The 21,394-nt window shown below is 39.8% G+C and overlaps 1 protein-coding gene across 1 annotated transcript in view; it reads left to right on the top strand.

Annotated features, from left to right (window-relative positions):
- LOC139478366 (uncharacterized) overlaps positions 1–15,549 on the top strand; it is a 64,715-nt gene extending 49,166 nt beyond the window's left edge. Inside the window, exons 11-30 of the mRNA XM_071260804.1 lie at positions 1,360–1,506; positions 2,332–2,472; positions 3,796–3,898; positions 4,521–4,576; positions 4,788–4,993; positions 5,298–5,385; positions 7,223–7,299; positions 7,428–7,464; positions 8,639–8,736; positions 9,056–9,181; positions 9,494–9,639; positions 10,200–10,335; positions 10,641–10,784; positions 10,935–10,968; positions 11,813–11,877; positions 12,147–12,272; positions 12,366–12,491; positions 13,273–13,412; positions 14,675–14,763; positions 15,443–15,549. Of these exons, the coding sequence (XP_071116905.1) occupies positions 1,360–1,506; positions 2,332–2,472; positions 3,796–3,898; positions 4,521–4,576; positions 4,788–4,993; positions 5,298–5,385; positions 7,223–7,299; positions 7,428–7,464; positions 8,639–8,736; positions 9,056–9,181; positions 9,494–9,639; positions 10,200–10,335; positions 10,641–10,784; positions 10,935–10,968; positions 11,813–11,877; positions 12,147–12,272; positions 12,366–12,491; positions 13,273–13,412; positions 14,675–14,763; positions 15,443–15,549 (2,192 nt within the window). The remainder of the gene's footprint in view (positions 1–1,359; positions 1,507–2,331; positions 2,473–3,795; positions 3,899–4,520; positions 4,577–4,787; positions 4,994–5,297; positions 5,386–7,222; positions 7,300–7,427; positions 7,465–8,638; positions 8,737–9,055; positions 9,182–9,493; positions 9,640–10,199; positions 10,336–10,640; positions 10,785–10,934; positions 10,969–11,812; positions 11,878–12,146; positions 12,273–12,365; positions 12,492–13,272; positions 13,413–14,674; positions 14,764–15,442) is intronic.
- The last annotated feature ends 5,845 nt before the right edge of the window (positions 15,550–21,394 follow it).

Raw genomic sequence — 21,394 nt, 5'->3', positions numbered from 1 at the left:
ATGTACAGGTTTATTTACATATATACAATCCGCTCTGCTGTTACCTGGAATAGGATAAATGCTGAAGAAAAGAAGTGATTAGCATTCCAGGTGAAGAGGACACGTCAGGCTGAAAAAGAAATAAAATGAGTGGCAAGCTGGGTGGGTGGGTGGGAAGGCGATTAGATACAGTGACACACGTGTGTACTTGGAGAAGGGCTGTTCGCGAATGACGGACTAACAAAGGGTGGGATGATGCTTGCGCGGGATTATTCCCCGGGCACGGTGCCGAGTGGTGGCCCGGGGGTGATTGAGTTACGAGGGGTGATTGGGTTACACACGTAATTAGCCCATGGTTTGGATACGCGTGATAAAGTCATTTAGTAGTTAGTACTAAATGTAATTATCCCGTGATATGCCAAGGAGAGGCACGGGCCACCGAGCCGTGGATGCCCGTGCCTATAATAAAAACAGAAGATGAGATTGGGTTAAATGGCCGAGGGTGTGCAGGTACTAGTGTGCTACTTAGCTGCTAATTGTGTATACCAAAATGCTACCGTTGCCATGGCCACGCGCGTGGCCAACGGCGATTGCAGCTAGCGCTGCTGGCCTGAGACTGCTACCGCTGTCCGGCCCCCACGGTAGCATATTTAAACGCTACCATTGCTTGGCAACTCCCACGCTGCCAAAAGCAGCTCCACGCTGCTGGCCTAAGTCAGACTACCGCTGCCCGGCCCCAGGTAGCCGGCCAAAGCAGATCCCACTGCCTGGCCCCATTAGCAAAACCATTATGCGGCTCCCGCCGCGGACCCAACTGTCAGCTACCACTTGACAAGACGACTTCCGCCGCCGGGCCCATATACGTGGCAATTGTTTGCCCCAACGTATGTTATTTTACGATTCCCCGGCTGAAAAGTCGGGAAAGACAAGGTTCCCACTGAGAAGCAGGTAACGCCGGAAAGGTTCCCGCTGAAAAGCAGGTAGCCTTAAGCACGAGTATTAATTTGGAAGCAAGTTAATTTGTTACTAGCAGTGTAGCCCACAAGAACCCCGCCACAAAGCACCAGAGTGCTACCCCTATCTGTTATGAAAAAAATAGTTATAAAATTTCATCTCATAAAAGGTCATTGTACTATTGTATTTAAAGGGGCGGTCGGGTATACTAGTGGTTAAAGCGTTCGTTCGTCACGCCGAAGTCCCGAGTTCGATTCCCGACATGGGTACAATGTGTGAATCTCATTTCTGGATTCCCTCGCAGTGATATTGCTGAAATTCTTCAAGAAGCGGCGTAAAAAAACATACTCCGTCACTCGCTCACGATTGTGTTTAGTTTATAGTTTTCGTTTACTACAGAGGAACGTATCAATTTCATGATTCTAGCTTGTGATGGTGGCAGTTATGGCACAAACTGCACGCAGACTTGCTCAAGCAGAAACTGCAAGAGCGCCAACTCTAGTTGTAACCACGTGACTGGGAAGTGTCTTGGGGGCTGTAAAGCTGGATGGGCTGGTACAGACTGTACGCAGGGTAAGAGGAGAGTGCACCCAATTTCCTACAAAGTAGTAAAACACGTAAGTGCGGCCGGCCGAACAAATTTAGTGAACTATTCCAAAGCTGATGGTGAACAAAACAACAACTATCAAACATGAACATGTCTTTTAAATAAATAAGCATTTCGCACGCAGCTCTATTCAAATGGCCTGATATTGTGAAGAATACAGAGGCATTGCGTTGTAAGTGAAAATGGATATGCCCTCACAATATTAACCAGACATAATCAGATGCATAGTATCATAGTTGATATGATTAAAAAGGAATGCATTTTGCTAAATTCGGAAAGAGACATCAGAAAACGTGTCCATGCCTTATGTGGCTGAAAAACTGAGAACGTGATAGAAAATGAATATGATAGTACTGACCTTAATCGGTATTCTATCCACGATCTGAGACACATGCACTTATATTTGAGACACATATCACAAGATACTTTTATAGGAATAGAGAAGATGAATGTGTCTCGTATTTACATTACATATTGTAGTAATTATAAATGAACATTTCTATCAACAAGGTTGAAATGCATACTGCTTTTATTCAATTCCCATGTCTGTAATCACCACTGTTAGAATGCTAATTGAGATATGGATGGCGATGAAAGGATTGATTTTCAAAAATTAGAAGTATTATTCAGAACATTTTCGTTACTGTGACCAAGTTAATATGTAATTATGTCTGATAAACATTTTACCAAACAAAACAGTACATGTTGAAAACAGTATAAACGATTTGTTCCACATGACACAGGCAAATATTAGCTACTTACATTGCATGCTATTCATATCCTTATTTCAGAATGTGTGGATTCCTACGGAGTTGGCTGTGCTCACCAGTGTTCCTCCAGAAATTGTAATGGAACCTCTTCCTGTAATCACGTGACCGGGCAGTGTGAAAATGGCTGCAGACCCGGATGGAAGAATATTGATTGTATTGTAGGTTAGTTGTCTTATCATTTACTATCATATTACCGTCAGGTACGATAAGCATTTCAGAATTGACCAATAGTGATCATACACGTTGGAGAAGACATATACTTTTATCTGACCACAGCATGCGTCCAAGGGCTGGAATACAGTGCTGGCTGTGGGGGTAATTAATAAATTAAGTTACTATTAAATCTCACTCTTTGTTTTGACGAAAAACATATGGAGTGTGCATGTATGTAATGTAAATTACTGTGGTACACATGAAATGTCTGTAATCCAATCATAACCACTATACACCCATCAACTGAAGTAGGATACCCTAACACGAAGACCCGATGTGTATTTGTTACAGTTTGTAGTCCTGAAACATATGGTGCCAACTGTACAGGAAAATGTGGACAGTGTCGTGATTTCAAGACCTGTCACCATGTCAACGGTACCTGCCCGAGTGGATGCATTGACGGATGGACTGACCATCACTGTAAACAAGGTAATCAATAATATATGACATACACACGATACAGAGTTTCCAAAAATGTAATCTAAACGTATTTTTACTATACTGTTAATAACAAAAAAAACATCACATGCATTTCTTCATGTGCATTTTCCTGTGATGGCTAGAAAGGAAAGTATATATGTATATATGCATATCTGTATACTAAGCATGACGCGTGTACTTTATATGTAGTAACAGAAAATAGTAACTGTGCTTCCTTTCTGTTCCGATTTCCTTCAACTGAGAGTTTTACCCACCGGTTAGATATATGCATACAGATTCAGAATAACAAAAAACTAACCACTATAAGACAAGAGGGATGCCTTCAACTTTCCCATGGTCAACACTCAAGAAAGGTTACAACATTCAAGGCTTCTGTAGAGCTTTCAAAACGTTTTGTGGTAGTCATGTTGAGGACATTTCCAAACTGAATGAATCAATGATCAAATGATGTACTATGCAATTCCCTATTTCGGCATTTACTATATGTTCCAGTGTTTGTTAATGTGTACAATTGACATTCCATGTATTTGCGAGAGATGCAACCGATGGGGCAGCAACGCTAAGATTTTCGTGAACTCTTGGTATCACCGATATCTGACAGTGATTCGAACACACGGTATCATCACTGCTTGATAGCGATTCATCAACACATGCTTATGATACATATGTTTGTTTGACAGGCATCACTGTTGTAAAAGAGAGCATGGTTATACCATGTGTAATGTTCCTGGAACATAACAGATTATTAAATACAGTAGTGAAAACATACATGCTAACATTTGGTACAGTGACTTATTTTCATATCACACATATATATTTCTCTGTTCTTAGCAATTGCCATTTCACCTGTAAATAATGCGAGCGCCATAGCAGGGTCTATTGTTGCTGTCCTCGCTGTAGTGGCCATCGTTGTTGTCGTTGTTGTCCTCCTCAGGTAATGAACACCCCCCCACACACATCATGCAGTATGTGGAGTAAATAAGTACAAAATGAAGTAGAAGTATGACCAACTTGTATTTTCAACAAATTATAACGCAGGGGGTGATTCCGAATGTGTTAGGTGACAAAAGGACTGAAGACCTACAACTTCTCAGAAAGTAAACCAAAACGTGTCATGCTTTTCAAAAATTCGTATATCCGCTTAGTTTTCATCGACATTACATTACAACTGAAACTAATGACATGACTTGTTCTTACCAACTCTGCAACGGTTTGAATGCCCATGGCCATGCGATATATTATAAGCTGAATTTCTGTTTAATCTCCCTCAAATGCATATAACGTTCTATAGCATAGCATAAAGAACGTGACAGGATATATGGACGTTCTGAACAGAGGTCAAAGTACATAATCCTGCAATGACAAACCTGTTTACATTTCTACTGGTTTACAAACCACTTTATCCATTTAAAACTGTTTCATAGAGAGCAAATTAACAATATACTTGTATAATTATATCTAGATATAACAATGTTTGGTACACACATCAAATACAAATCCTATTTTAATGTGATCTGCATGTGCAGAGAATTAAATTGTATTTTCTTGAGCAGAAGGCGGAAGAGTCTGAGGCAGCCTGATAATCACACAGACATGTTGCAAATTCACAAAGGTTCGTAGCAGTAACACCCAAATCGTCTGGGGAATTGTTGAATTTTTTATAAGGGAAATATTTTTTTAGAAAGGACATATATAGTTTAAACAAGTCTCAGGTCGCTAAGGCACACACGCCATGGTGCCCTACCTGTATAGATTTACTGCATGTCAATGAAAATGTATTGCCATGCAATGTCGACAACATGGATCTATTCATCATATGATAGATCACGTGTCTGACAAAGGACTTGACAACCCAGCGCATAACGGTGTCGTGGAGGAGACCGATGTTGACGACATTGCGGAGGACCACAATGCCACCTACTACAACATAGCGAGTGCTCCTGCAGTAACGGTGGTGTCTGTAGATCAGCTGGGGGAGAGGATTATGGAGCTGCAGGTGCCTGCCGGTGGATTCCAGGCAGAGTTTCAGGTGACAATCAACATTAAGGAATGTGATCAACAATTTATAAAATATATGCTGTTTCACAATACACATTTTGCAGTTATCATTATTCTATATTTAGTTATCATGTGGCTCGAAATCTGGCTCGGGCTAAAAAATACATTTTCATGATGATCGCATTCTGCTTTCTAACCTTCATCGATGATCACGTAAAGATCCGTGTAATATATGCGCATATATCTGCCTCCAACTGATTGTCAACCCTCCTTCATGAACATTAGTATATAACCAATATTTAGTAAAATAACCCATTGTTCCTCATTTATCGCAGAAGCTGTCCAACACCTTCTCCCGAACTTACAACGACTCCCAGCTGGAGGAAAACAAGGGCAAGAACAAATACATCAGTTATTACCCATGTAAGTGTGTACATGTTATTTTCCAATGTCTAACCGCTATTTGTAATAGCTCCAAGTACTTCAATGTCATTAGACTATTTTTTTCATTTCATGTTATATAATTGCAATCATGCTTCTTCTTGAATTGTATTAAGAAGGATAAAGATAAGGTTATAATTGCGTCAACTGTACAAACGTGTGGCGTTTTAAATATCAAACTAATGACATTCTATAGTTTCCTACATTTGACAGAATGGTTTTCTACCTATCATTATTTTCAATAACTTTTCCTTATACCCAATTCAAATAACTAAGACACCATAACTTGTCACACTGTTATCCTCAAACTTACTGGAGAGAGAGATGCGATTTCCTCCAGATGTCATTCCGAAGATTACAATGAAAATATATTCAATTACACGCGGTTAACACTATAAAAGAGGCTAAACATATTTACATTTACACACAGTTGATCAAATTCAGATACTTAAACGAAGTCAGATATTCATTAAAAGTTATATATCAAAAGATGCTTTTGTTTGTACGGATACGAGGCGAATTGGAGTATGATTGTTTCCCAGATGTGTTGATCCAGATTGTGAGTAAATTTTGTTTCAGCCCCCAAATAGATTGATAACATATCTTTTTTGTCTTGCATTTCAAAATCAACATATTTTTTAATGACAAAAAAAGCATTCTTTCTGGTATAAGCGCTTCCAAAGGTAAGACAATGTGCCAATTACAGAGTATGCACTCTTTATGACCTCGATACAATTAAAGAAAAAGATGATAAATGTAAAATGGCACCCGTATACCACATGCTTTCACTTGTAAACAAGTATGAACTCAATAATGATATAAACACATGTACCACCTATTCTCATTTCCCCCAAAAACATGCATGGGCGCGCGAGTCGAGTTAAAGAACAAATAAGCGTATGTGACCATAACGTAATTCATGCAGAGAATCATTCAAGAGAAAACATAAAACGATACTCTCTTATACGATCACCTAAGGTATACAGACTTTGGTTACTAACAATTGAAAGACCGGGACACCTCTATGATTTAGCATATTTATTATGTCTTAGCGCCTACAGTATACAATCTGATGAATGTTTATGCAGCACATTTGGTTTTGATATTATCAAACATGTGTTTATGTATTGTAAAAAGACTCAACAACAAAGAAATATTCTTGTTGAGTCTATTATTGATTTAATAGATGTGACAACTTTTTCTAGTATCTGTAACGATGATGACGATACCTTTCTGTCCTTTTTGCAGAAAAGTACAGAAAGTACTATGGCAATTGAATACAATCTATGGACAAATATAATGCTACGTGTATGTAAAACTTTTCAAATGTTGAAAAACCTGTTAAGAAACATTATTTGATAACGAGGTGAAACTGCCTGTACATACCATACATCAGCTGTTATATAATTATATATATATATATATACATTTGTAGAACACCGTAATATCTCATATCAATGTATCTTCATCAACTGGAGGAAACGAAATTGATCTATGTATCTATCTGTCTGTACTGTAAGAGATACGTAGAGCACATGTTTTTCAATTTTCTCATTGCACGGTGGTATTCATATGATCAGTTTATAGTCTCTGTCTGACGTCTGAACCCATTCTTAAACACGTCTTCATACATACAGTTTACATTCACTTATGTATGAAATATAGGCAACAGGGGCACCAGGTTTTGGGTGTTTAACTCTCCAAAAGAAGCCCCCAAACATGACATAGCTACAGAATGTTGTATGCCCTGTTACAGGTTGAAAGTAATATGCCAGTTCAACCCCAGTATATGTTTATTACATAATCTCCTACATTACAGATGATGCCACTCGAGTCGTGTTGAAGGAGGTGCCAGACCAGCCTGGTTCCGACTACATCAATGCCAGCTACATCGATGTGAATAGGATATCATGTTTCCTTAAATAAACATTTGGAATTAACTATTTATGTATGTCATTCGGTTAGTATTATGCCATATGATATGTCACATTGTATCTGTTATAACCATGTATTTTCGTTAATAGGGATGGTCCCAACCCAGAGCCTACATAGCAGCACAAGGTACAGTTACTTACACTCGTGTAGTGGTCTATCCTGGTACTTACACTCGTGTAGTGGTCTATCCTGGTACTTACACTCGTGTAGTGGTCTATCCTGGTACTCACACTCGTGTTGTGGTCTATACTCGTACTTAAACTCGTGTAGTGGTCTATCCTTGTACTTACACTCGTGAAGTGGTCTATCCTTGTACTTACACACGTGTAGTGGTCTATACTCGTACTTACACTCGTGAAGTGGTCTATACTTGTACTTACTCACGTGTAGTGGTCTATCCTGGTACTTACACTCGTGAAGTGGTCTATACTTGTACTTACTCACGTGTGGTGGTTTATCCTGGTACTTACACTCGTGTAGTGGTCTATCCTGGTACTTACACTCGTATAGTGGTCTATCCTTGTACTTACACACGTGTAGTGGTCTATCCTTTTACTTACAAGCGTGTAGTGGTCTATCCTGGTACTAACACTCGTGTAGTGGTCTATCCTGGTACTTACAAACGTGTAGTGGTCTATCCTGGTACTTAAACACGTGTAGTGGTCTATACTTGTACTTACACACGTGTAGTGGTCTATCCTTGTACTTACACTCGTGTAGTGGTCTATACTTGTACTTACTCACGTGCAGTGGTCTATCCTGGTACTTACTCACGTGCAGTGGTCTATCCTGGTACTAACACAAGTGCAGTGGTCTATCCTGGTACTAACACTCATGTAGTGGTCGTCTGGAACCTACACTCGTGCAGTGGTCTTGTCTGGTACTCGTGAAGAGGCCTTTTTGGTTAATTTGAATCAGGTAATCATAAATTGATGGGATAAGCCAGATGATGGACAAGCCTAACAGTTGGTGGTATTCAGCTCTTCCTGAACCAAACCTGTACTAAGAACCACGTGAGATGTTAAAAAATAGTTTACCTGAGCCATTGAACAGAGATGAATATGTGTTAGTTCAATATTGTGTACGTGAAATTGTCCGAAATTAAAACGCTATTTCGACACCAGTATCGATATCGATTTGATTCAAAGGGCGAACTTTAACGTTATTGTTATACAACAGTCAATGAAACTAAATACGCCATATGTTTATATACTTATTGCTTATTACGTATCATACAGCATTCCCTTCAAACGAAATGTTTTCACAAAAGCACACAGACTAACCTATATGTGATGTGCAGCTCCTAATGCGAAGACTCTGACTGACTTCTGGAGGATGATCTGGGAACAGAACTGCACGCGAATCGTCATGCTGACAAATCTCACGGAGTTGGGAAGGGTACGTTTCAGGGAACCACCATTTATCATTGAAGAGTAGACGGTGCTAACATTGAATTCATTGGTCAGACATGTCATGCATGTGTGTAACCTGTGCAAAATACCCGTTTTAGCAGCATCCTATTGTTTGTTTTCGCTCATGACCAGGTGTGAGCGTATCAGTATTTTGCTTTGGTTTTCAAAACTCAATAAACAACCAGTCAATGATGTTGTTATGTGAAACGTACAGGCTCTGGTTTTAATATTGCAAAGGTGAAAATCAATGTATTGGTCAACACCCAATCCCCAAATTACAAAGTTATTTTGTTTGTTAATCGAAGGTGAAGTGTGAAGCATATTGGTCAGATACATCAGACATGCATGTGGAAGACTTTATCATATCTGTGACCGACTCCAGAACGCGGGCTAACTGGGTCGTCAGGGAACTACAGGTTACAGAGAAAAGGGTAAGCCATTTCATATGAAATTACATACAGAACTTGACAGAAAATCAGAAATCTCAACTCGCACACACACACACACACACACACACACACACACACACACACACACACACACACACACACACACACACACACACACACACACACACACACACACACACACACACACACACACACACACACACACACACGTACGCCATTACATTAGAATTTAGCTTATTTAGAAGTTCGTAATACCAGCATCAGAGTAAAACCTGGAACCATTGTCTTGATAAAGCACAATTCTCAGATGGTCGGGTTTTGTCACAACTTCAGACTAACACAAGTCGATGTTTCCACCATTTCCACTTCACAACATGGCCGGATCATGGAACTCCTGAGGAGACGGCCTTGACTGAGTTTCTGTGGCTGGTCAGGATGCTGGGTAACACACAACATGACCCTCTGTTGGTACATTGCAGGTAGAGTAACTTATCTAATCTACTCGTGAATATCCCGGTTAGAATTGGCTTTCTGCAAGCAATGCTTGTGGAGGCGACCAACAGGTTCTGATAGCCACGATCATTTATTTGGTTGATACATGTCGTCGTAAGGCTCAAGATATCACTCATTGAGTTGTCTGGTTCAAATTCGAGCGTCGATTTATACCTGAAATATTGCTGAGTGCTGCGGTAAACAAAACAACAAACAAAATAAACAAATCTATTCCTATGTCATTATCTATTCCTAGTCAATATGTTCCTTGTAGTGGTGAGTGCAGTGTAAAAAGTCTGATCGGAAGATATCAACATCGTTACACACAAAGTTTATAATGTAAGCACGGATAGTAATTACAGCTTCGCGACCTAATTAAACTAAACTCATGCAGGTTCTTTCACAAACAGGCAATTGACAGGTTGAGCACATGTTTGTAAAAACGATGACATGGCAATAAGGTTCATATTTAAGGTGTTAAAAGGTCTGATTTAATGTATGCTTAATAAAATGAAATATGCGCTTATGATATTGACTCTACACTCAGTGCTGGGGTCGGCCGGACAGGGACTTACATCGCCGTGGACTACCTGCTGGACCAGGCACTGGCTGAAGATAGGGTGGATGTGTTTGGTTGTGTCTCGAGGATGAGAGACCAGAGGAAGGGCATGATACAGACAAAGGTGGGACACTGTAATAATATATAACACATTGCAACGCATACGAAAAGAGAAAACTGAAATGCATATACAACTGCGTACAAATCAGTACATCGACAACAGTTTTAGCAACTATTCATTGATCTGGAGAATGCATAATGGCATAATGCACGATATGTACTTGCTGTTAATGATGTGCTTGGCGTATTTGTGTATAGCAATGTAAGCAGTATACAAACCAAACACAACCTTGCTGGTGACATTGGTGAAATTAGTGTCACTGATATATTATTATACTCTCGGATTCATTGAATGTTTTATTGTATTAGGAGCAGTACACTTGTGTTTATATGGCCCTGTATGAAACACTCGAATTTGGTAATACTGCCATCAGCGTTGAGGACTTCAGAAGCAACCGAAATGTGAAAGGGACGTTCAGCACGGGACGAATGCCAATCACCAAGTTCATAGAGGTAGCTGTTTTGTCGTTATTTAACTTTGATCATGTATAATTGACAGCATCTTGTATTGATAATGAAACATAATGATAATGACATATAGAGTATAATAACGCTAACATTATCACATACAAAACGTGCAAACAAATGTTCGATCTGTTGTAGGCCCTGAACACACAAAGGCAGGAGCAATCCCAGGGTGAGTATGAAGTGGCAGACAGATTGATAGGATCTCAGCAGTTGGGAATCTCACATAAGTCATTGCCATTGATTCATTATTGAAGAGTTGCATTAAGAAAGCTGGTTGTGATAAGACCGTATCGGATTCAGTGCAGTCTGTGACCGTTTTCTCCAAAGGTAGTATAACTTCTCAAGTTATAAACTGTGACACGTAAAGAGTAGTTCTCAGTAATATAAATTAACTGTATCAAAGAGTTCAAAACCTATTCTTGAAACTGTTTATACAATTAAGAATGTTGGCACCTTTACAGGAACATAATGTTCATTACACATTGCCTTTTACGTGTATTGTTATTAAAATCCGAACAAAGGGATGTTTAGTACTGAATGAATTTTAGGTTGTCTGAAGTAATGTTATAACCGACTATTGAAGTCCTTCAGCAATAAAAGTAATATGTCAAAGCTTGTTGCACATTTAAGGTGACACAAATACTTGGCGTTTGCTGTACATAAACATATAAACACCTTTTGAAAATTATTACCAAAGACTGAAGATGGTATTGCCTGCTGATTGCATTGTTGTATTGTGTCACTGCTTTTGTGGAAGCATGGATGTGTTTGCTACCCCAAATTATTCTCATACGAGTTCTAGCCAGTCGGCAAAGGCGCCGCAATTCGCTATGCAGCAAGTGGAAACCTGTGATTGTATGTTCGAAATCTGTTTTGTAACTGGAATACTGATAAATGAGACGTTAAACCCCACTCATCTACTAATACATAAAGTAGTGAAACGAGAAAATCTATATCATCAGTCACTTGTTTTCTATGCATGCCAAGACAGCAGTTCTAACTGTTTGTTTCAGGACCCAGCGTCAAAGGCCATGTGTGGATAAATGGACGCTCCGACATCCTAGCTGTCAGCTTACGGGTAGGGCATTGTATTTGTTAAATGATGAATCAAGAAATACCTGAAACAACAGCGCAGCGTGACCCGGATTTTATTTATGACATGAGGAACTTAGAAGTACCTGTAAGTTCAGTTCACATAAGTAAACGTATTGCGTCTTATATACAAGATTTTGTAAATTTCAATTATGTCTTATATTCATTAATTAATCCATTCTTCACTACGTGAAAGACATCACGCGAAATCGCTTTAGAAACACAGTGGAACATTTAATAGCATTATTCCTTCAGTCCCACCTGTCAGTGAAAGGCTACCTGTTAACTGAGGCCCCCTCCGTCACCACGGCGTCTCTGTTCTGGAAACTCACAGATGAACAGGAGTCTTCCACTGTCATTGTCCTGCCAGACTCACATCAGGTGGGTTATATTTCTCCAATCATGATATCCGTTTGTGTACATGCTCCAATTCCATCGCTGCCTGATTTTGAAACTTGACTCTTTTGTTGTCAGAGTCTGTCCAGTCTGGTGCCATCTCCAGGTGATAGCCTGGATCTGGGCTCTGTGAATGTCAGATGCTCCACAGAAATCTCTATCAACACTGACATCACCCTCTTGAACATCCACAGAGAGATGGAGGTGGGTTCGCAAGGCATCGAGGAACGCTTATGAATAGCATCCAAATGGAGAAACTGCTTATGTAGCATGTTACAACATAATATTTGATGACATATTTTTTATCTTATCATTAATCAATTATTTACCTGTCTTCAGGTGCCAATAATCTTACCAAGGCATTATATTTCTTACAAAGATCACGTAAAAAGCTCACAATGATTAGAAAAGTATGACTTTAAAGATGAAATAATGTACTAATCTGAAACTGTAAAATCGATATGTCCAAGGAAACCTAGTACAGTGTGTCCGTTAAGGTTCTTAGAGACTAAGATAAAAAATAATCCCAATATATCGACTAATGGGCTTTATTGTGAGACATTACATTATGTCGTCGAATTGTCCGAGCTGCCACGACTCATCTTTATCAGATCACCACACCATAATACGTCACTGCGTTGCTCACATTTTGTGAGAGGATGAGATAAATATTGAAAACTCCAAAGTAATTTATGCAGATGAATTAATTTGATGAAACACAGGCCTATTTGCTGTTAGCTGGAGGATAATACAACTATATATAGCTTCGATATTCACTTGTTCAACATGTACAGAATTCTCGCCACATTGTCACTCGTGCTTGCGCTATATGTGATTGGGAAGATGAGCTCAACACCCTTTATATAAATAAAAGAAAATCTATCCAAAAGTGATAGATGATGATTTTCATGATGAAACACACATCGACCTTATGTAAGCTGAAGATTATTACGCTTATCACTTACGATTGTAATTTGCTCAACAGAATTCCCCAACAACGCTTGTGCGTGTGTATGTCTTGAACATCCTACCCTCGGAATCCCCCTCCACTTTCTTGGAGCTGCTGGAACAAGTCGACCGCCACACAGGAGATGCCGACAACCACACAGTTACTGTCTTATACAGGTAAGGGGCTTACATGAAACAAGGACTCAGGTCTAGCATGGGATCTCAAACAGCATTTCACAGCATGCAAAATCTGACAGAAATAGTTGTCAGGGAATTATTATATTATTAACATCTATTTGTCGAACACGTATTGCCAGAAAAATAAATAGATTTCATAAGGGCGAATAATTAGGTGCAACTGGTAAAATAATACCACTTCATAAATAGCACATGACGCACAAGTCATTGGATTAGGATATTTAAACAGTAAGCTTTTTAAGAGTCCTTTCTGTTAACTGAGGGTTTACCTGAATTCACCTGTACCTTCTGATCAACACAATAAAGCATAGTGATAACGTTTGGTTTCACATGGTATGTGTAATTCATGAACGGGTACATTTGATGCTGGTATCCCTCAACTACATGTTCCTACAATGAAACTGTGTGCGGGTTCCTGATACGAATAGGCCTCCCTGCCTGTAAAACAATCCCAGGTGGTAACTGTTTTTGACATGGTTTATGGCGTGTCATCGTACCTCAATCTTCTTTGTGTGACAAACCCTTACACTCTACCTGGCCTCAACAAGTCACTGTGAAATAGGTAGACTATTCTGACAACGAGGTGTTCATGATTCAGGCATTCGAATACACTTGTTTCCGATTGGCTAAGTCAAAACAAGATAAGTTTTAGCCAAGACGTTTACCTTAAAGTATATTGATGATCTGATATCGTTCAATAACCAGGAAATAGTCCCTTCCCTTCCACTGATATACCCACCTTAAGTAGAAATAGAGGAGAGGTGTGATCGATCTGTTTCATATTTAAATATACACAAAGAAAAAGGTTAAGCAAACCGTATTTCTGAACCATGACAAATGGCAAAAATCATGGCATGGGATGACTGACCACAGGAGCTGGGCGATACCAATGTCATCGGATAGAACAAACATTTAACAACAAATGAGAACATATTGGTGAGTTGTGATTTAAATTCACTGACAAAAACATCATGGTAACACAGGTACTCTTTTTGACCTTAGACAATGCCTAAACAAAGTTTGGAACTGCAGGATTATGGAAACGAGTTACGTTTGATGTTTCATGTGAAAATGTTCCTTAAAGTCTCTACTTGACATGACATGTGAAACAGATCAGTAGCGGGTATAACCATCACGTGCCCGGATTACGCATCCCACCAGACGTCTCATGCCTCCAGTCAGACTTTGGATCTGTTGATTGGTCAATAACAGCCACTCCAATTCGCGCAAATCTTGTACAGGAGGATCTCGTGCCAGAATGCGCCGCCCCAGAATATCCAACCAAAACCAACCTGCAATCGGTCAAACCATTACCGAGCTCCCGCGATAGGTAACAGTCAGTTTAATGTTCCTAGGGGTGCAGGCCGTATTTCGAAGCCTCCAAACTCTCGTTCTTTCATCAGTGACGTGGAGCAGAAAGCGATTTTCGTCTGAACGATGGATCCGTATCCATGTTCTCAGATTCCAGTTCTGTCGCACAATACACCATGCTGAACGAGCAGCTTTGTGGTGATCTCTCAACTCGGTCCTGCAGCTTTCAGTCGCCTCCTGGCATCTTGCGTTTCATAATCGCCTTCGTGCCATGGTCACACAATGTCATGGTATAACTGTTTAAAACCGAGGTTAAGAAAGAAATTTTAACGTTTGGATGTACCATTTATAGAGATACTCAAAGGTAGCACGCTGCGCGGGCATACCATGCATGACACGTGAGCTTCCGTCATGCATGGCTGATTTCATCATCTCGAGAAAACATAAATCTTCCCGTAATTATATATTTCATGACTTTTGCTAATATTGGGACCAAACAATAATTACATTTGTGTATATATGCTCAAATATTTAGAGTGAGTGAACACTCTCCACAAGAATGTATGACAATAGGCATGCTTTCTCCTTTTCAATAGTCAACTTTTCCTTTGTGTCGAGCAATATGCCAGCAGCTCCAGGCCATAGTGTCTACATTTCACAACTTTTTAGGCTCAATCAAGCCTGATTTTTCTGGCCAGATTTCAAAGAAGGTCAAAAGGCTCTTGCTCAGAAGGTGTTTGTACAAGGCCTCACTAAAGCTTTAAAAAAGTGTTTTGGTAGACATGTGGAGGACAATTCCAAATAAGACGCATCAGTGACAAACATTATATGTCTGATGCAATGCCCTATTTTGACTTGTAGTTTTTGCAGGTGAACAATTTACTTTATACTCACCTTTATACAACCGGGTGTCGTCATTATTTGACAGTGATTCAAAAATACATGGTCAATATAGTCGGAATATCTTGCCTCTGCTTTATCCTCTCAGGGGGAGAGTAACATAACTACTTGAACCCCCGTCGAGGGCATAGCCACGAACACCCCCAGTTATAAAGCATACACTGCCGATTTTCTATTTACATCAACATTTGTGAATCAGTTCTGTATGTTCTGGCAGAGATTAGATTATGAATATAGAAAGGGTTTTGTCATATAACTATACAACGTTATCACGCGTTCTAATATGGATCACCTTGTTTTGTTACAGCGATGGCGGCAGACAGAATGGAGCCATGTTGTGCATCCTTAGCAATATCATCCAAGGTTTGAAGCATGACAAACGAGTTGAGATCTACAACAACATGAGATCTATTGCCCACTGCCTGGATCATGACATCACACAGGTATGCCAACTTGTAGTTACAATACAATCAGCCAATCGTATGTATAAGTGAATATTTACCTGCATTGTGTACGTGTTAAGCATAAATCTTAAGGACTTAGCGATGCGATGAGATGGGGCAGGGTGCGCTCAGCGTTTCGCGAACATCATCACCTTGTCATTACTTTTATTTGATTAACTTCCTCAAATAACTTCCTGGTAGGAATGCATCTATGCTTGATTTCATGCACTCACTTTTTCATCACTTGTTCAGAAAGCTGTATGTTGAGCAGGTCAATGTGGTTAAAATGGGCGTGCTTTTGATACTTGTGTCTGCGCGAGCATCGTTGCCTATTGGCAGTACTACTACATTTATACAACTCGAATTAATTCTACATATATTCTGTAATATAATGTCATGCATGTAAGGAGGCACTGCCATATATACAGGGATCTTACATTCGACGACGCATGGCATAAAAAGCTTCATATGAGATGTAACTGGATACAAGTCACGATGAAATACTAATCCTTCGGTGATATTGAATACGTTCAGTCCTGGCGATTTCTCCTTCCCCCACCTGTGTAAATATCATAGTTATACAACACTGGCTGCACACGTGTATCGCCTTCTGTCTTCCAGGCTGACGTTGCCCTGTGTTACGACATGGCCTCGGCTTACATCGAGTCCCAGAACATCTACGCCAACGTGTGATGACCAGCCCTGTGTGTTGCATCAATACTGCACTAACAGATTGGGAACCTTCAAGGATAGAGATCTCAGTATCAGATCTTGATACGTCTAGTTATTAATCTTTAGGTAATATTTGTGCTTTATTATCTTACCTATAAACAGCATCGTTGTGGATTTCTTAAAACAATCAGACTATATATTTCTTTTTGATGAAATCATGATGTAATGGATGACATCTTGAGATCACTGACATGGCTTCATACGTGTGTATCTTTATTAACTGTTTGTAGTTTTTCATTCCGGAAGAAATAATGTCTTGGGTAATTATTCTTAATTTAGCAGCACAATATAAAATATTTGAATATTCATATCCTCAACCACGAGTCATATGTATTTAAGTGTGTCTTAAATCGACGGAGGCATCTTTGATTTGATTTATATTTGGCAATGGCCGAACCCTTGCCAAAAACTGATAACAATAATTCTGACATCACGCGTGGAACCATGTTTTTTTTTTTTAAAAACACACTTTTTAAAAGTTTATGTTTCAAAAAGTTTTGGGGATGTGATCAATTTGCTAAGAATCATAGTGTTCAGATTTCCAATTATGTATGTGTGTATGCTGCATTTCCTGAAGGACAATATTTTTGTCAAATTTGAGGATAGCACATTTAGACAAGTAGTAGATATCCCCATGTGCCCTGTGCTTGCTGATATGGCTTTCTGTATATGCAGATCGGATTTGGACCTTTGTACATTACGTATTGCAGGAAGATTTAGTGGAGATTCCTATGATTATAGAAATGTTTTGAGGCTTCGTCATGAGTTAAAACAAGGAGCTAGCCTCAATGTAAGATATGACATTAATATGTAGATGACATCATTCTTTTGAATAAGATAGATGAGTATCTTCACCTTATCTTTCTACTAAGATGAAATCAAATTCATTATTTTATCTGTGACATAAATGCAACATGGTGGTAAACCCCTGCACCAGCAGTAATTGAAGAGGGAGGAATTCGATTTTTTATTATTTAGAGGTGAATTTCCCCTTCATGTTGAAAAATGTACCAACAGCTGTGCATTTCACAATAGCTTGTCAGTATGTTTTTGAGCATGTACACTTTAGTCAGATTTCTGTCACCTCTATAGGACTGGTTATATCACTCCACGTTGCCAAGGTTTTTACGTACGACACGGCAATGTGATTGGGACCATGATGCAGGATTCAGTCCCATGCACAGTCTTTACCATAGGGTTTTTACTCTTCATGCCTCAAACGTAATTGCCAATGACAGGTTCTACCAATAGTTGAGGACATGCTGACACTTTCGCGAGCATCTCGCGTCATCAGTCATTTTCAGTGATCCATTTATGTCATTATCTGCACTAATTTTCATTACACGCCAAATTGAATCTGTTTCCGCCCCAAATCGAGGCTGATTATTATCTTCAGAATTGACGTGTTATACATACTACAATGGTGACATGGGACTTCCATGTATTACAGCAACTGATTCAGTACTCTAGAATATATTTCACCAAGTATAGTACATTTTCTTGAGTACTGAATCAGTTGCTGTAATACATGGAAGTCCCATGTCACCATTGTAGTATGTATAACAGAGCTGTACTTGTATTGTAATGTTTAACAAATAGAGAAATATGAAATAATGTGATACGAGAGTAAATAAAACATATTTTCCATAATATGGTTGTACTGTTGTTATGACTCATTCTCAGGAGACCAATTTGAACTTCATGTGTTTACATAAAACAGAAGAAAGACACAGTGTATGTTGGTGTAATGTGCAAAAGTTTGCTTTCACGCGTCAATATACGATTTCTTGTAGACAATGTGTAACAGCAAACTTTTGTCTGTTCAGTGTGTTGGTGAAACACACCCAAACGGTGAGAACAGATACATACATGTTCAGTAGCATTTAGAACCATATGTTAAAATATTGTGATTTTGAAGAGTTGAACGTCGTCCACTGAAGGAAGCACAGAAAGCCAATACATACATACATGAGTTAAGACACACTGTAACATCTGAATCCCGCAAATGTTCTAAATGTTTGAAGCGTGATTGATATCATGAAGTGTGATGTGGTACGTGTGTGGAAATAGGAAGTATACATTGTCTCACTTGGTGTGTCGTGTAGTACGCACTGTGATGTGATGCGTTTCCTTTTTTGAACGTTAGATTGTGGTGTGATGCATACGAAATTATGAAGTATTGATTGTGGTGTCGTATTTTGTTAAGCAAGCCCAGGGACATTTATACACAATACATATGTGGTAAAAATATAAAAATGTATTTCTCATAATTATGTAAAAAATAGTTTCTTCCTTTTCGTCATCAATTCAGAAACATTAATGCAAACAGTTCTGACAATTGTCTGGAGTAAACCTGAAATAACCTACAATGCGTCACCAGCCCACTGTAGGATTGCGATCAGATATATCCTCCCATGTGGTTATCGTGTGAAAATATAATACGTGTGTCATATATTTGATATGGTCATTTGGGGTAAACATTATGCAATAGTCCCTGCGTGTGAATAAGCAATACATGTCAGTGATGTCAGACGAAACTGGTTTGGGTCGTGTTGCATGGTATAGAAGGAAGTTATCTAACAGGTCCTACTGACAAGTTAAAGATGTGATGAAATACATTTAGAAGGATCTCCCATATGACCAATATGTCAGGGAGTCGGTTCTATGAAGATACAATAGTAGTATCTCCGTGACACTTGGCTATTGGCAATCGAATAGTTATGTGCCGACGTTGAGTGAACAGAAATCTCCTGAGCTATGCGATATCTTTACAAAACATTGTAAACATTTCAAGTGGGCTCACCTACAAATATGTTTTCTATACATTGTGAATTGTTGGGTGGGTTCAGACCAGGCAGTTTATCGGGGGCGCCCTCTCATGCACTGACTAAACTCCCTGACTATTTCCAGCCTGCCACGTACGGCACAAAAACAGAGCACGCATTCACTCGTCAGTGTTTGGCGCGATTTTGAATACAGTTTCATGCTATATCACGGCGTGGCTATTCAATGTTGGAGGAAAACCGTAAGTAGTGCAGATCTTGGACTTTAATGGCTGGTCAGAGAGTCTGATCGGTGTGTCCTGTACATGTAACGTGAAACCAAGACTTTAGTCAGTTGGCTTACGGAATAAAACGATTAGAGCAGCTGTTGATTTTTTTATTCCATTGAAACATTATGGAGATCGCCACATAATATTGTTTTGGATACAATAGGTTAATCTGCAAGAAAATAAGTTATAATAAATGGATACAATAGGTTAACTGACGACCAGGCTTTTTCCACACAAACAATCAAGGAAACAAATTAAACAAATTGATATTGTGGGAAAATTTAATATACAATACGTCCCAAAGAAAGGCTGGGCAGTGGTTGTGCAATTTCATTATTATTTCTTTCGTTTGAGGTACGAATAAGAAAGAAATTACTTTCTCCTATCGTAAGAAAATACAACATGGTGTTGTGTAATAGTAGAGGGCGCTTATAAGGGGCTATATAAGGTCAGGCATGTATAGAGTGGTCATTCTCGCTTGCAGTGCGCCACTGAAAACATTACTTTATTAATGATTGATTCTAAGTTGCAGTATGTGCGGTTAACGGTGTTAACCATGATGGCCTGTCGCCCACGACGATGTATGTCGCCAAAGATGGAGGCTTGTCGCCCTGAGTGTTGTGTTATTTGTTGTATTGGAAGGTGATATTTAGGAGAAGCGTGGAAGCCGGGGATGTGGAACACACGTAAGGCCTGGTGCAGGTCGTGGAGCTGTTGTGTCAGGGTGGTAAGTAGGAGATGGTGCAGGTCGTGAAGCTGTTGTGTCAAGGTGGTAAGTAGGGCTGGTGCAGGTCGTGAAGCTGTTGTCAGGGTGGTAAGTAGGGTCAGGTGCAGGTCGTGTGGCTGTTGTGTCACTGTGGTAAGTAGGGCTGGTGCAGGTCGTGAAGCTGTTGTGTCAGGTTGGTAAGTAGAGCCTGGTGCGGGTCGTGTTGCTGTTGTGTCAGGTTGGTAAGTAGGGCCTGGTGCAGGTCGTAAAGCTGTTGTGCTAAGGTGGTAAGTAGGGCCTGGTGCAGGTCGTGAATCTGTTGTGTTAAGGTGGTAAGTAGGGCCTGGTGCAGGCCGTGTGGCTGTTGTGTTATGGTGTTAAAAAGGGCCTGGTGTATGTCTTGGAACCTTTTGTGTCAAGGTGGTAAGTAGGGTCTGGTGCAGGTCGTGAAGCTATTGTGTCAGGTTGGTAAGCAGGGCTAGGTGCAGGTCCTCTATATGTTGTGCCAGGTTTGTAAGTAGGGCCTGGTGTAGGTCGTGTGGCTGTTGTGTCAGGGTGATAAGTAGGGCCAGGTGCAGGTCGTGAAGTTGTTGTGTCAAGGTGGTAAGTAGGGACTGGTGCAGGTCGTGAAGCTGTTGTGTCAAGGTGGTAAGTAGGGCCAGGTGCAGGTCGTGAAGTTGTTGTGTCAAGGTGGTAAGTAGGGACTGGTGCAGGTCGTGAAGCTGTTGTGTCAGGGTGGTAAGTAGGGCCAGGTGCAGGTCGTGTGGCTGTTGTGTTAGGGTGTTAAATAGGTTCTGGTGCAGGTCTTGATCCTTTT

Source organism: Haliotis cracherodii, unplaced genomic scaffold, assembly GCF_022045235.1.
Source record: "Haliotis cracherodii isolate W230 unplaced genomic scaffold, xgHalCrac1.p SCAF_4, whole genome shotgun sequence".
NCBI classification, from domain to species: Eukaryota; Metazoa; Mollusca; class Gastropoda; order Lepetellida; family Haliotidae; genus Haliotis; species Haliotis cracherodii.
This window is presented reverse-complemented; position numbering and strand designations above follow the sequence as displayed.